The sequence below is a fragment of the Cyanistes caeruleus genome, chromosome 29 (assembly GCF_971803275.1).
Source record: "Cyanistes caeruleus chromosome 29, bCyaCae1.hap1.1, whole genome shotgun sequence".
Classification (NCBI taxonomy): Eukaryota; Metazoa; Chordata; class Aves; order Passeriformes; family Paridae; genus Cyanistes; species Cyanistes caeruleus.
The window spans coordinates 1875805-1892267 of NC_141729.1; the positions used below are offsets into that span (position 1 = coordinate 1875805).

At 51.1% G+C, this 16463-nt stretch overlaps 1 protein-coding gene across 2 annotated transcripts in view; it reads right to left on the reverse strand.

The window, feature by feature from the left end:
* The window catches only part of BIN3 (bridging integrator 3), a 40690-nt gene that overhangs the window by 21592 nt on the left and 2635 nt on the right, over positions 1–16463 (reverse strand). For both annotated transcript variants that reach the window (XM_086865668.1, XM_086865669.1), the window contains exons 2-4: positions 8529–8577; positions 1712–1752; positions 1047–1108 (exon numbers count right to left, since the gene is read on the reverse strand). In XM_086865668.1, the coding sequence (XP_086721794.1) occupies positions 1047–1108; positions 1712–1752; positions 8529–8577 (152 nt within the window). The remainder of the gene's footprint in view (positions 1–1046; positions 1109–1711; positions 1753–8528; positions 8578–16463) is intronic.

Sequence of the window (16463 nt, forward strand, 5' to 3'; positions counted from 1 at the left end):
GCAGGAGATCACAGCAAGAGCCCAGATCTGTGTTTGTGTCAGGCAATATCCACACACACACACACACACAGGTGAGAGAGCCTGCATGGTGGAAAGCCCAGAATTTGCTTCCTTCCCACCGCCCTGCCCTGCTGTGACCCCAATCCCACGGGATGAATGCTGGCCCAGTGCAGCCCACACCTGTTTGTGCTGGTGCCTCTGCCTTGGCTCTGGAGCTGTGGGGGCCAAGCAGGGACTGCTCCAAACCCACACGCTGGGAAAAACCATCTGGGTTTGGAACAGCTCTTTGCTGTGGGTTCCTGCCCTGCTCAGTAACCAGGATCCAACAAATCCAGCTCCCAGTTCCCCTGTGCTGGATCCCTCTCTGGGCACAGATTTCGAGCAGAGGGATGTGAAGGGAGCTGGGACAAGGGACAGGACATCTGCAAGGGCAGATGTCACCCCAAACGTGCAGGCAGAGCCGTTTATTGTTTCCTCCATCGCCCACTGCCACGAGGGGAAGCCAAAACAAGCAGCCACCGAGGGAATGAGCCAGGTTATTCCCGAAGGAGAGCTGCCAGGTCAGCATTTCCCACGGGAAACACGGACAGCCGTATCCAGCTGTGCCCTGCAGACCCCCCAGACCCATCCCACCTCCCTGGAGCTCCAGAGAGGGAGGTGAAGGAGGTGAAAGGAGGACTGCAGGAGGTGAAAAAGCACAATAGGCTCAGCTGGAGCTGCTCCTGCTGGATAATCTGAGACCTGGAATAACGACTCCTGGTTGTTTTTTTTTCAGTGGCAGAAACTGAGGCAAAGAAAAGAAAGGGACATGTCCAAGGCCATAGAGCTCAGGAGATGGGCCGAGCCTGCAGCACTCTCTGTGTTCCCTGGGCTGAGCTGCTGCTCGCAGCCCTCTCGCAGATGGCCTTGTAACTAAGCAAACTGAGTGGGACTGAGCTCTGGATTTGTTTTCCAGACTTGTCACACATTACTCATGTGATCTCGAGAAAAGTCACTTCATCTCTCTGTGGCCAAGTTCACAGTCTATGTATCCTCCAGTCACTTACCCAAATCTGCATCTGTGCTTTTCTTCATATCCTTCTGAAGTTTTTTGGTCTGATCTTCCAATCTGAAAGATGGGAGAAAGAAGGCAAAGTCGGAATCTTGGAAAGAAAGAAACCCAAGTGTATCATACGTGCAACAAATCATTTACGGGCTGAATATGCTGGCTTCTGGTGGGAGTTAAAAATATCCAGGCAAGGCTTGATGAAGTTCAGTGCAGCTCAACCCTTTCGGGTTGTTTTCAGATGGTTTTTAACCTTTTCAAGTTGGTGATCTCTTATTCATAGTTCGCATATTTCCTGAAAGTTCTCACACTTAGCACAAATGGTAAAGCCAAATGCTTCCAGATGATCCGTGTCAGCTCCTGTGACACAGGCAGGATGGCAAAGCCTCTCCTGGTCCTCCGAGGTGCTGGGCTCTTTGAGGACCTCACAGTTTTCTGGCAATTTTACACTTTCTTTTTAAAGCTGCCAGAAGCTGCAACCCCACTGCAAATACTTCTGAGGACACCTTTGAACACTCAGAGAAACCCTGAAGAATTGGAAACTACAGGGCAGCGAGGGATTTGCTCACTGGGAAGAGCATCCCTGGCTAAAATCCCCTGGGAAGATGCAACGAGAGGAGGGAAGCACGCGGCCGGTCCTGTCCGACCAGTGTGGTTGATACTCACTGCTGCAGCTTCCCATATTCCCTTTCAAAGTCTCTCTCCACCTGTGGAAAGAAGAGATGGAAATCAGCTCCAGGGGACTGCAGGGCAGCCTGGAGTGTGCAGGGAAAGCTGTCTCTGGGAAATGCTGAGCTGAGCCCAGCACAAGCTGCAGCTCTCGTGGGAGTTTATGCCTCAAAAGTAAAGGAAATCTTGGGGGTTTGGAGCTCCAGAGTCTCTTGGAGCCAGCACCAAACATGTCAGCTCGAGCCAAGGACGTGCTCCAGCACATGGACTGGGAGCTGATGGGATAAATGGGAATGCTGTAAAAGCAGGGAGGTCAGCCTGACATGGCTCAGTGCTGGGGGATGAGCCCATGTTCTCTCCCAAAAACTGAGGGGAGCTGCTTCTCCTCCAGCCCCGTCAGGGACCCTGAGGTGGGTTTGGCTGTTTCCTCCTTCTTCATCCTCAACAGGACAGTAAAATTCCCCCCAAACCACCAGTGAACCCTCCCATCTCTGCATTATTCTCCCCTCCATACACTCAGAGAGCTGCTCCCTACAGCAGCTCCCTCCCATGAAACTCTTGGGCTGGAGCACAATCCCACTGGACTGTGACACCTCCAAAAGGGAGGGGAAGCCTGTGCTCTGAGCTCAGAGCTCCAGCCCAGCCTTCTCCCGATGCTACCTCAGTGCCTGCTCCCTCCTACTTGCTAGCTGGCAGCAAACCTCCAGTGATAGGAGATATTTTAAGGAACTTTCTTTCCATGCTGACTGTTTTAACACACTTAAAACATTCATTCCACACCTCGTCAACCAGAGAAGCAAATGGATTTCAATTGACCAGCCAAGAGTAAATCCGTGCGCGTTTGTTGTCATGGGATCAGCGCTGGGTTCAGTTGTGTTGTCAAGCTCCCGTGCTATTAAGGAAATGTGGAGTGCTGGGAGCAGCCAGGACTAGAAGGATCCAAAGGTTTGTTCCAATTCTTCCTGCTGGCCCTGGGATTTCAGTCCCAGCCTTGATGCGGCACCACGACGTTTAATGGGGACATTTGCTTTTCAAGCAGAATTGCTGTTAAAAGCTTGGGGGTTAAAGATGGAGCTCAGTTTTCTTAAAATCTTTTTTAAACATCTTTTTGGGCTGCACTTGAACTCCACCAGCCTGATTCGAGGGCAGGCAGTGACCAGCCACATTCCAGCCCCATCCCAGCTCCCAGCTGTCCGCACCATCCGCTCCCACCATCCGGGGGATGCGAGCTGGGCTCTCTTTCCCCCACCCCTCTGCTCCAAAAAACCCTCCCCGGAGCTCCAGCTCCCTTTTCGTGCTGCTAAAATTGGGTGCTGGAGAGAACAGACACGGAGCAGTGTGGGGGCAGCTCACACGACTTGTGCCTGGCGTTCGGGGAGCCACAGAAATCCGCGGCAGCTGGCGCCCTGCAGGTCAGGTAACCGGCACATAGTAAAACTCACCCTCCATCCCCGTGCCTGTTCCGGCTGCTAAAATATCCAGGGAGAGTATTGCACTCTATTTATAGGCCTTAGGTGTGAATTGTTTTGGTTGCAAACCACACAGGGTCGGCATGACTCAAAAATATGCCCCCCTTTAAAGGCTGGGGGTGTCGTTCCCGTGTTGTTCCCTCTCCGTGTTTAGGAGGATCTGCTCAGCAACTGATTCCTCCAAAAGCTGGAGGGTTTGGCTGTGGAATACCTGCAAATATTCAGAGTTCTGTCCCTTTTTTGCTGTCAGATTTGCCTGTTTCTGTGCAATAAGCAAAAGGCATCATTGCTTAATGGATACGGACCAGCTTCAAGGGCCTGAAGGGGCTCCAGGAGAGCTGGAGAGGGATTTGGACAAAGGATGGAAGGACAGGACACAGGGAACGGCTTCCACTGCCAGAGGACAGGGATGGATGGGATATTGGGAATTCCTGGCTGGGAGGGTGGGGAGGGGCTGGGATGGAATTCCCAGAGGAGCCCCTGGATCCCTGGAAGTGCCCAAGGCCAGGCTGAAGCACCCTGGGACAGTGGGGGCTGTCCCTGCACATGGCAGGGGGTGGAGCAAGGTGAGTTTAAAGCTCCTTTCCCACCCAAACCATTCTGAGATTTTAGAATTCATTCCACAAAGGCAAAACCTCCCCACCCTGTGACCCTCTGGGTGCTGTGAACCCCACAAACTTCCCGGGATCCCCCAAAAGCCCCATCCCAGTGCCAGAGCAGGATCCACACGGGATCAAGGTGACTCCACACAGAGACACTTCAGCTGCCCAGCCTGACTCACATCCCCAGCCCCATCTCAGAGACAGCTGCCCAAGGATTGCTCTTATTTTTCACGCCCACAGACAGCAACTGGCTCCCAGTCCCCACAGTCTGTGAGCTCACAGAGCCTCCCAGCCATGGCTGGAGCCCGGATATCCCACAGAAACAGCTCTGAGGAGCTCTGGAGAGGGAAAAGCTGCTCTCACGTGCTCCCACCCGGCAGAGTCACAGGCAAAGCCCTGCAAGGAGGACAAGATAGGAACATTTTGCAGAGCACACAGTAATTCCCACTCCCAGTAGCTATCCATGGTCACATGCAGCCGACAGAAGCTGTGGAGAGGATTATCACGTTAAGAGTAACGAGAACAAGAAGTACAGGCAAGAAAATTACAATATCCTGAAGGGAAGTTTCCATATTATTAAAATAATCCCACTGCTCCGCAGTCTCTTTCTGAAAACTCCAAATCAAATCGTGCTTTCTGCATTGAACCTTTTTTTTTTTTCTTCCAGGCACAGGGGCTGGGTAATGCAAAAATCGCTCGTCTCGGGGTTTTTATTTAAATCTACATCAAGAGCGACGAGCTCTCGAAAGCTTTGAAATAAAACCACGTTCTCTCCTTCACCCAGTTCTTTTTTTGTTGTTTGCAAACATTGGGCCTCCCACCTGTGATCAGATCCCTCCTGCTCGAAGGGCACCACCGTGCCACTCGAAGGCAATGGAGCAAGACTGGAGCCAACACTACAAAGAGATGGAAATAAGGGACTGTGAGGAACCTTCCTATCCCCCTGGGGTTCATGTCTTTTCCTGGAGGAGGAAGATGAGCTGATTTCTGCATCTTCCAGTGGTCTCAGCCTCTAAGTAGATCTTGGGAAGAAGAGGGAAGCGTGTGTGCTTCCTTCTCCCCTCATCTCCAAAAAAAAAAAAAAAACCCCACAGAATTAGGCCATGAATTCTGTTCTAAGATGGAATTTCTGCTGAGCTTTTGCCATCCCATCAAGAATCTCAAGGTAAGTCCCATGGGTGAATATTCTGAGCCAGAGCTGCAGCGTGCAGGTGGATCTGGGATGTCACAGGCCCCACCCAGCAAGACCTCCACATCCCCATCCTGCAAGAAAGCTTCTCAGAAAAGTGGCCAAGGGGAAAAGGAGGCACCTCTCAACTGCAGAGACCAGTTTGGCCAGAAAAAATTGAAAGAAGAGAGTGAAAACAAGCAAAATTATTTAACCGGCATCACTTGAATCCACGCCACCACTCCCGTGACATTTACTCCATTGTTTTGGGATTTCCAGCTGGCTGGGGCAGCCCAATGGAAAGGTGCTGACGGCCACAGCTGCAGTGGAATCCTGCTGCTCACAGAGCTCCTCTGTCCCACATCCCTGGGGAAGGCAGAGCTGCTGGGATGAGTCAAGGAAGGGAGGTTTGGCAGCTCAGGTCTCCACTCCCTGCCAAGCTGACTCAGGCCAGCGAGGAGGAGGAGGAGGGCGAGTGGTCTGAGTCAGCCCAGGCCAGAGCAGGGCTGAGCGAAGCAAGGAGGGATCCGGGATAAAACCTCGCTCGCCCCATCCCGAACGCCCTGCGGGGATGCAGGGCCGGCTCTGCTCCCCAGCTCCCTGCCTGCTCAGATCATCCCAGCCCCGGTGAAGAGCAGGGAACAACCTTGGGGGGACACAGGTGAACTTCAGCTGGAGCTGCAGGAGAGCAGGGGAGACGACACAGCTCCAATGGCAGCGCAGCCTCTGCTGGGAGCGGAGCTGTCCCGAGGGAGGGAAGAACATCTCTGCCATAAGAGGCTTCGTGGCTGAACAATAACCATGGAGAGATATAATTCTAACAGGTTTAACTCCTATCACTGGGCATTAGTTTAATTGGGCTGTGGGCCCGTGGCCCTGCTGACAGCAGGTCCTCTCCGAGCATTAGATCCTCCCACCCAGCTCCCAGAGCCCGGTGACAGCTGCTCTTTTCAGGGAAGAGGAGGGGAGAGATTATGCTGTCTGGAATTGGATTTGCCCAGGTTAAGGTGGAAACAAAGCACAGCCATGTCTGGGGAGGGGGAGATCACCTCAGTTCACCAGCTGATATTTTCTACTGGGGTTTCCTTCTCCCTCAAGAGCTAAACTGTGGCTGACACCGTGCCCTTCTCCAAAGGATCACAAGCGAGTGGGCACAAGGAGTCATGACTAATTCCTCGGCAGCCCAGGCAAATTGCTTTTCAGGACTATTCCCGGCCTAGATCTGACACCAGCCCCAGCATCGAGACAACAAAAAAGCCTCTCTGCTCGCTGAGCCTCTCAGCAAAGCCACCCCCCCTCTCCTGACTCCAGTCCCAGGCCTCATGGAGAGCCAAAGAAGTTACATCCTAAAAAATGCTGGTTTTTTTTTTAATCCTTCCCCCTCACCATCCTCTTTTGTGGTCCGGTCTCTGTGAGTGGGAGATCCTCTACCCACAACCACTTCCCTTCCGATGGGCTTGGGATGCAGCCCTGGAGATGCCACACCTTCCCACTTCCTGCAGTGGGCTCCAGAGCCCAACATCTGGAATATCCCGGCCCTTGGCTGCTGCTGCTGATCCCCAACGCCTGCACAGATGGAGCATCTCAGCCTGCAACTGGGAGGTAAATTTGGGGGCCTGCAGCTCAAAGCAGCCCCATCCCTTCCACACCACGGCATGGAATGCCTGATCCCGGGGGATATCCGTGGTTTCCTGCTGTTTGTTCTGCTTTGAAGAGCTGCACTCTACACTTGGCGCAAAGTTCCAAGGTTTTGGGGCTTCCTGTTTTCTGCTTTCCCTCTATCTGGTGCCTGGAGAGCAACACCACCGCCATCATCATCATCATCATCATCATCATCATCATCATCCCAGGACAAGTGGAAGCCTTTTAGAAATCAGTTTCCAACTTTGTTGACACAAAATCTTGTTCCTGGGGAGCTGAGGAAGGAAGGAAGGAAAAGGCCTGGAAAAGCTCTGGGTGCTGAATGAACCTCTGCCTGCCGGATATTCTGAGCTGTTCTATTTAATACACACACATGTATATATAAGCAAAGGCTGCCAACTGCTTCAGAACAGCACATTCCAGCAGCTCCGGGGAAGGGAAGATCTCAAAGGTGCCACCGCTCATCTGCAGGGAGCCTGAGCTCAGGGATGGCTGATTTTAGGGAAGAAAAACCTCTCCAACAGCAGACGCGGCAGGAGGGGAGGGAAACGGCAGGGAAATGTAATATATTCAACTGGGATGTGAGAGTGGGTGGGGTGGAGATGCCCAGCAGAGCTGGCCAAGACACCCAGGGCTGCAGAGCAGTTTGTTCTTGCCCCAGCCTGGAAGGACGTCAGTGTTGGGAACACTGGGAAAGGCAAAATGTCGTGGAGCAAGGAATGTGAGGGCTCCTGACATGAGCTGGGAGAGGTGTGAAGAGCTGAGGCTGGGCTGCCTCACCTGAGGGATCACAGGCAGAAGCTCCTTCCTGGTGGATCGCCAGCCCCTGGAAAAGGGCAGCTGAAAACATGGAAAAACCACGGAGAAATTTTACCAGTCCTCGTCTTCATCGCTTGCCTGGCTGAAATTCTGTACTGACAGTTTGGAGCTGTTACAGAAAATTGCTGCTCCACGGCAGCAGACAACCACCAAATCCTTTAAAATAAAACATGACAATCAAGCCTTGAAGGGAGTGGTGGGATTAGCCCTTTGCCTCCAGGGAAAATGTCATGTCCCAAGGAGAAACTGCCCCACAAACGCGGGTGCCCACGCATCCTGCGGAATTAGCTGAGTGTCCCGGAGAGGAAGGATCAGGGATGTCAGTCTGTGCAGGGGATTAGGTCACCAACACCGTTAGAGGGACCAGCTCTGCCCCACGCTGCCTCTCAGGGCACCCTTTTTAGAGCAGCTGTCCAGGTGAGTTTCCAGGGCCAGCTCCTGGGAGGTTCCACAGCTTTTTTTTGGTTTTTTTTGGCACGGGACAAATGCAAAGCCAAGCTGCTTAAGAAGGGAAAATACCACAGCCAGCTGCAAGCAGCAGCACTTGGGGTAGGAGCCTCAAATCCACGGGAATACAAAATGCTTTTTTAATTTGCTTTTAAAGCAAATGCTGTGCAGCACAAATTAATTCACGCCCGAGCACTAAGCATCTCAGCTTATAAGCCTTTCTTTGGAAACAGTTATATTCAGCGATCTGAACCACTCCTCCTCCTCCATCTGCTCCGAAAGGATGAACAAACAAGCCATTGCTGAAAGAAGGAAGGAAGGAAGGAAGGAAGCAAACCCGTTCAGCCATCTCCGAGGAAAACTGTGCCAGACCAAGAGAGCTCTTTTCCCCCACCCCACACACACACACACACACACACCCCTCCCAAAAAAAAATAAAAAATTAAAATTTATGATTTCAACAGATCCCAAACCAAAATATTCTCCCTGGATGGGGCTCCCCCTCGCTCCTCGCACGAGGAGCCGAGTGCTGGTCACACGCGGCAACAGGTTCTGCTGCTCCAGCTCCCTCCCACACGCTGCAAAATGGGACGAGTCAAAGTGCCGGCTTGACTCATCAGCCACATGATCCAAGGCTGGAGCTAAAAAGGGGGAACTGGTTTACTCACTGTCTTGGGTACAATCTGTTTCTTGGGCTGCCCGATCTTGAACGGGATCCTGGAAAAGAGAGAGGAGAAGGGAATGTGTGAGCGGCGACAATGCTGGGCCTGGTGCTGCGGGTGGGTTTGGGGGCAACAGGGGTTGTCTCGGGGTGGCAGCCCCTCATTCCAGGCACTGTGCACCTCCCGGAGATGGAGAGGGTGGGAGAGATTGTGAGGAGGCTTCTCAGCATTCCACAACTTCCTCCCGAGGTGCAGCTCCAACCTCTGCTCTGTGACAGTGACAGGACCCAGGGACTGGCCGGAGCAAGCACTGGGACAGCTCCCCAGGGAATGGGCATGGCCAGAGGCTGCCAGAGCTCCAGGAGACTGTGGACAACACTCCCAGGGATTTTGGGGTGCCTGTGGGATTTTGGAGCTGGACTGGATGGTCCTTGTGGGTCCCTTTGATTCTCCAAAGTGCCACCCCTGAGGTCAGCCCCACACATCCTCTCTCTACCCCAAATCAACACAAGGATGCTCCACGAGCAGCTGAAGAACCCACTCTGTTTAAAACCAAACCTGCTGGGGAGGATAAAATAAAAAAAAAAAAAAAACAACAAACAAAGCCTGTAAATATTTGGAAAGAGGATATTAAAAAAAGTAACAACCCGGTGTCTGGAGCTGTGAGCTGCTTCAAAGGATTCCTCTGCTGCAACAGCTGGAGGAGCGGCTCACCTGCCAGCACAGCCTTCATTCTTAAAATCCCTAATTCCCAGGAAAATCTGGGTTACCTGAATGTGAAGAGTACTCTAAATAAATTACACAACATATGTAAGGGTGGCTGGGTCAGCTGAGAGCAGCCACGCAGGCAGCCTGAAAATAATTGGATTTCTTTCACCTATCAGTATAATGAAAATCCAGGAATTCCACTGCTGTTGTCAATGGATTTAATTAAGTTAAAGAGGTGCTGCTTGGTTAAAGCATCTCAGCTAAAATGTCCCAATGTTTTCTGGGTTGTGATGCTTTAAATAAATGGAAAAAATTGAGGTCATAATGACATTAAAGTGGTTTTTGCCAGAGATGTTTCACCTACAGCTCAGCTTCATCCCATTCCATGCCATCCCAAATGTGCACCAGGAGCTTCTGGGAAAGCATCTGAGTCCCCTTCTGAGAATTTGTACTGGACCAGCTCAAATTCTCCTGCTGCCACATGAAACTTGAGATAAAAACATGGATTTTGGGACTGTGTTGGCCGCTGGTCCTGCTGCCTCCCAGTCTGGCTTTTCTCACTGCTGGTTTTCCATTTGCTTCCCACCAGCTCCAATTCCAAGTCTCCAGCACTGCTGGACCCCAGGAAATATTTTTATCCCTGTAACCTGCTGTAAAATCCAACTGTGTGCAACAGGAGAAAGAGTTTGCAATGGAACAACAGGCAGGATGAAGCAAAAAACCCGGATTATCCAAACTCCAAACCTTGCTCTTCCCACTTTTCCCGTTGTTTTCAAACCAACACTGTAATTACCCACTGGGAATAATCCAGGGCTGTACCCCCTGTGACCCTCCCTGAACAGCTCTGGAGCCAACCTGAGTCACCAGGTTTAAATTTAAGTTTTTTTTTTAAGGAGAACTTCCTGTTTATGGTTCTCCACCGGGACCAGTATAATTTTGGGTTTAACCCTTTCCAGCTCCTGTGGCAGTGTGAATCACCCTTCTTTTATAAACAAACACCACTCTGCTGTATAATTTCCCTGTCAATAACTGGGGGTGTGGTGCCTTACAGGAAGAAAACAAAAATATATGGATTTTTTTTCCTGTGTGTTTTCCTCCATGGGTCAAATATAAACCAAAAATGAGGCACCTCCTGCCTGCCATCCGCAGCCAGGTGCTGTCACTTGATGTTTTTGGAAGTGATGATGGTGAAAGGATAAAAAAAAGTGAGGATTCTACTCAGGGGAGTGTTATCCCAGTTAAAACCAGTTTGCCACTCTCTGGCAGGGCGGGAACAAGCAGGGAGCTGGAGCCAGGCTGGTTACTAGTGGGAAAGGATAATTAAAAAGGTGATTAAAGCATTACCTGCGCACAACCTGCCCCCCCTGGGGAGGTACAGAGAGCATCCCAAAGTGGCGCTGTCCACTGGAAAAATGGTTAAATCCAGGGAGTTCTGGCAACAAGAGGGATGTGGGGTAGGAAAAGCCATGAAAAGCTTTGGTTTGGCATCAGAACTGGGACAGGAAGGCAGAGGGAGCACAGGGGGGTCCTGTCCCATCCCATTCCCCATCCTCACCCCACAAGGGTTGCAAGAAACCCCAAAAATCCTTTTTTTTTTGCCCAGAAACAAAGGGAAGTCAGTGGAGCGCTGCAAATCCCCCGTGCAGCAGTAAATATCTCTATCAGCATCGTGATGCCACTTGGTAATTATGTCTGTCTCAGTAAAACCTCTAAAAAATAACCCTGTGCAAATCAGGTCTGTTCCTCAATTATTGGGGTTTTTTTTGTTCTATTTTACAATTTTACATAATTTTCCTGGTTTCTAAATCACTGCCTTTTAATATGATTCTCTGGGAGGGTGGTGGGGGGGAGAAGTGGATGAGCAGGAAAGAAAGAAGGAAGAAAAAAAAAAAGATGAAAGGTATGGATTTTATTGGAGCTTTTAAACCAAATGGATTCACCCCACGCCTCAAAACTGCTGCTGGCACCGAATTTTCGTCCCTTTGGGAGTTGTACCCCTGCCTGCAAAATTGTGGGGGGACAAAGTGCAGCTGCCACAGCAACATCACAACCATTTGCTTCAAAATTAAGAGTTTTTTGGTTTTTTTTCTGGTTATAAAATGCATGATGGGGATAACAGAAATAAACTGGGGTGGGGGGGGGAGGTGGATCCGTATCCATCAGTGCCATGAATTCCCAGCGTGGCACAGATCTCACTGATACCTTCAAAACTGAGCCAAATAAACACCAAAGAAAAACCAGAATCGGTGCTTTTTCTTTTTTTTTTTTTTTCCTTTTTCTGATGTCTCGTTTCTGCTGAGCGAGAGAAAGCTGGGGTTGTGTTTGGGGTGTGAAATCCCTTGAAATCCCGTTCCTGAAGAGCCGAGCGCGCTGAGTCACAGCCGGAGCCGTTCCCACCCCGCGGGGCTGGGGGAGCATCCTGGCCCCTCGGAGCCCCCTCCCCGCGAGGGCACCTGGAGTTTGGGAAAGCAGCAGGGTTCAGTGGGGAGAGAGGAGGGTGAAGCACTGCAGGGAGAGGGTGGGAAGAGCTTAAAGTAAGGAAAAAAGTGTGGGTGGAGAGAATCCTGCGAGCTCTACTCGGGGATGCTCAGGAACCCCAGGGAGGGGAAGGTGGGAGAAGCTGTGGCTGATTTTCTCTGAAGTTTCCCCAGCAATCTCATCTATTTACTTGGCTTTTCCATGTGCAAACGCAAGGCCACACACCACCAAAGCAGTTAATTCTCCTCTGGATGCACAGGAGAGTTGGAAACAAACCTCCCAGGCAGGGGGGGAATACAGCTCGATGAGGTCTGCAGGGAGCTGCTGCTTAAAACATGGAGCTCCCCCTCCCACTCCCCAGCAGTCCCCTGGAATGGAGGCACGCGGGAATTGCCAGCAGGAATCACTCAATCCTTGCTAAATTAGGGAAGAAATGTCCTTTCCTAGGGTGGACATCAAACCTTAGCATCACCCCTGGTTGTGGGGAGCTGGGATGGAGTTCAGAGCACACCCAGGGGATAAATTCCCTGTGGGATGAGATCCTTTTTCCCAGCTCATTCCAGCTGAACATGGCTTTGCCGCCCCTAATCAGGCCCCAGAAGACCCTTGGCAGAGAAACAAGGAATAAACACCAAATATTTTCACCCACAGCTGGTAAAATGCTGCCCCTGGGGATGCTGAGCTGCCAGGCAGGGATTGGGAAGGAAGGAAAGAAGGATGGACAGACAGATGGACAAGCAGGGACAGGGACAGCAGAGGCCAGGGCAGGCTGGTTGTTAATTAATTTGGGAAAAGTCACACTGAACCTCTGAATTCAATATTCCTGCTCCAGGTGGGTGCAAGTGGCATTTGCAGGGGACCCACAGGTCCCACTTTGGTATGAACTGGTGGCCAGAACTGGTTTTTACTGGTACCACTGCCAGACCACTGACTAAAGCCATGTTTTGTGGGAAGTGCCCGCTTCCCGTGGAAAGTTTCAGGGATTTTTTTTTCCCTTTCTCTCTCTCTCTCTCTCTCTCATTGAAACCCCAAGCGCCAGCATAGCCTGGATCCCCGCCAGAGCTTCTCACTCTTTGAATTTCCACCAAAAATCTCAATTCCTTCACCGGAAAGAAACCTCTCTGTGCCTGCATCCAAAAGGATGACACCCAGCCTCCTGCGCTGCCAGGGTGACCCCGACCCTCTGAGCCTGGTTTTCCCAAGGATTTTGGCATGTGGGATGATGAGGGATTCTACAAACCCACCTCTTTAGACCTGATCCTCTGTGCAGACAAAAATTGGCCTAAAGCTACTGCAGAAATTGGGTCCCTCCCTGAGCCTTTCCCTTTGGAAGCTCTTGGGTTGGGAATGGATTTAGCTCAAGGTGTAGCTGTATCCAGAAAAGCTGCCTGGTGGTGGGATCAGCTGCTATTCCAGAGGGATCAAAGCGTCCCTGCAAACCCCAACAGGAAGGTCGGGAGCACTCAAGGAAGGATGTGAACTTTCACTTTCCCACTCTGCTACAGAGTGAACTCAGTTGAGCTTCTCCTCCCTCTCCGCTTGGGTAAAGCTTCCCTGAGGGATGGAGGTGTCAGGGAAGGACTTTTCCATGACAGGGGAAAGCCAGGAAGTTCAAAGGAAGCTGAAAGGCCTTTGCTGCACAGCATTTCCGAGCCTCATCCCAGCCTGCACAAGGAGAGGGAATACTGCACACCAAAATCTTGGAAACCTGGGCATCCCTTGGGCTCCCTAAAAACACCCAAAGGTGCAAAATCCCCTGCCAGGAGAGGATCCCAGGTGAGCCAGGCAGGAGGGCAGGCTCAGGTTAGGCACGAATCTCCCGGATGCCTCCTCGCTGTGCTCCCGGCGTGTCCATGGAAACTGCAGGCACCGTCCCACCCCGCTCCCCCCCTCCCAGGAACTCATGGCAACCGCTCCAAACACAGCGCGGAGGCAAAAAAAAAAAGGAAAAAAATAAAAAAGGAAAAAAAAAAATAAGAAAAAAAAAATGTATTCCAACGGATCACAAACAGCTTCTGTCGAGGGAGACTGCGCCAAATCCCCGTTTGGGTGCTCTCCTCGTGGAGATGAGAGAGGAGGTCACGGGGTGGGGATGGGAGGGATGCGGGGATGGGATCCCTTGGGAATGAACGCACCCATCCCGCAGGTGAGCACTTCCACCTGGATTTCAACCCCATCCCTGGAAATTTGGAGGCTTTAAGCCACGCAGGGATGTCAGGGTAAGCCGCTGCAGCGGGGGAGAAGGGAAAGAGAGGTGTAAAAAGAGGAAAAAAAAGAGGTGTAAACATCGATTTTCTGGATTTTAGGTCAGGCCAGGGAAAACAAGGCACCTTCCTGAAGTTTGGCAGCAAAGGGATGAGCTCCTGGGAGCGGGGCCCTCTGCATCCTGCACGGAGCCAGGCGCAGTGTCAGTGCTAAGCAAATCAAAAATAATGTCAGAATCCTCTCTCCCACCCATTCCAAGAGGAGCATGAAAAAAATAATGATATTTTACTCACCCATCAAAAGAAAATTACTCACGCCAGGCGCGTGGGCGAGCAGAATTTTGCAGGGCTGTTTTAGGCCCTGACTATGCTACAAAAATATCCATTTTAAGCACGGTTGTGAAACACGGTTGTGGCTCAACCAGAGCACTGGGTTGGAGCTACCTGGACAAAACAGGTGGAAAAATGAACAATTATGGAATAACCACTCGGAGGCCTGTGATGGTGGCAGGGGAGGTGCTGCTCCACCCCGGGAGATGCTCAGCTGGCACTCCAGTTTCACCACGATAAAAACTTTGGGATGTGCAAAGCAGCTGGCGCAGGAGCTCCAGGTGACAGGGAGGTGTTTGGGAGCCTCGCTCACCGCTCTGGTATCCACTTGCTTCATCCCAGTTAATTTTATCCCGTGCTCATCTCCCGATCCCAGTATCACTGAAACCTGCACAGATGAGGGAGCGTTGCCATCGGCCATGCTGGGCTCCAAAAAACATCAATATTGATTCAGAGGGGAGAAAACAGCGCCTGGGGCTGGGTTTGCAGCCACCTGCCCAGCCCAGCCACGGCTCCAAACCATGGAAAATACCGGGAATAAACAACACCGGGAATAACCAAAAGACCGGGAATAACCAACAACCTGTGCTAATCCTTAACAGGGAAAACACTGGGAATAATCAACACCAAGAATAACCAACACTGGGAATAACCAACAACCTGTGCTAATCCATAACAGGGAAAACACTGGGAATAATCAACACCAAGAATAACCAACACTGGGAATAACCAACAACCTGTGCTAATCCATAACAGGGAAAACACTGGGAATAACCAACACCAGGAATAACCCACACTAGGAATAACCAACAACCTGTGCTAATCCATAACATGGAAAACATTGGGAATAACCAACACCAGGAATAACCCACACTAGGAATAACCAACAACCTGTGCTAATCCATAACAGGGAAAACACTGGGAATAACCAACACCAAGAATAACCAACACTGGGAATAACCAACAACCTGTGCAAATCCATAACATGGAAAACACTGGGAATAACCAACCCCACTCTGAGGCTGTGCAAACCCACCCAGCCTCCAATCCTCTGGGAGAGACAGGTGGCTCCTCCTCACCTCCATCCTCAAATATTCCAGAAATCACTCCCAGCCACTCTGATGGAGTTGAACATTGTACAACCACCCGTTCCCACTCTGCCTTCCCATGGATGCCAGAGTCCACTTGGAGAGCTCCGTGCCAAAAGGCAATATGGTCCCCCAGCCCTGCCCTGAGCACCATGAGCTTCGCACTCCCCGTAAACATTTGCTTCCCTTATTTTCTCCTCCCAGTAAATACCAGCTGTTGCAGCGGTGCTGGGAGGCAACACTCCAAGATGGAGCTGGCACGCTGCTGAAAATCCCCTTTTCCCTGTGGGAATTCTCCTGGTGGGGGAGGTGTGGGAAACTGGAGCAGGGGATTTTTGGGAATCTGGTTATGAGGTTTGGTTTGATGAGGTTTCAGGAACTTTCAAAAACACTTTATAAAGTCAAAAATTAGGCACTTGGGGCGCTAAGGGGATGACACAGTGAAATCCAGCACTCCACTCCCTTTATTTTTAGAAGAAATGATGGTCAAGGGAATCACTGGATTGCACATGAGGAAGAGGAGGATGAGGATTCTCCAAGAGATCCCAATCCAAAGCCTAAAGGAAGCCAGGGAGCTCGGCTGAGATTCTGAAAACATCCCAGCTGTCCATGCAAGGCTGCGTCCCAAAATGAGCCTATTCCTGCTTCAAATAAAGCTCAGCCTAGAAAGGCAGAGCTGCCTCAGTGCCTGGCATTGGGAATTGGGAATTTGGGGATTTAATCCAGGCTCTGTCACCAGCAGGAGCCCACTGGAACAGTTTTCCTGTGTCTGTACAAGGGTCATCGCTGTGTTCCTGGGAGTGATCCCTGTGTCCCTGGGAGCATTCCCAGCCCTCATGCAGCACAAAGAGCTCACAAGGAGCAGGGATGGCCCAGGATTAACCCCGAACAACTCAATAAATCATCAACCAGCCAACAGCCCTTAAATATCTGGGGATTTCCCTTACAAAAAAAATTAAGGATTCGAGTGCCCAGGAGCCCAAATGGTGGCAGTTTGTGCCACTTCCCAGCTCTGCAAGACAAAGCTGAGGACAAAGCTCCATCCTCTTCCTCAGCCAAGCGCTGGAAAAAGAGGGAACAATCCAGGACTAGCAGTGCCCAATGCCAGAGAGACGCACATGGAAGCTGAGAGA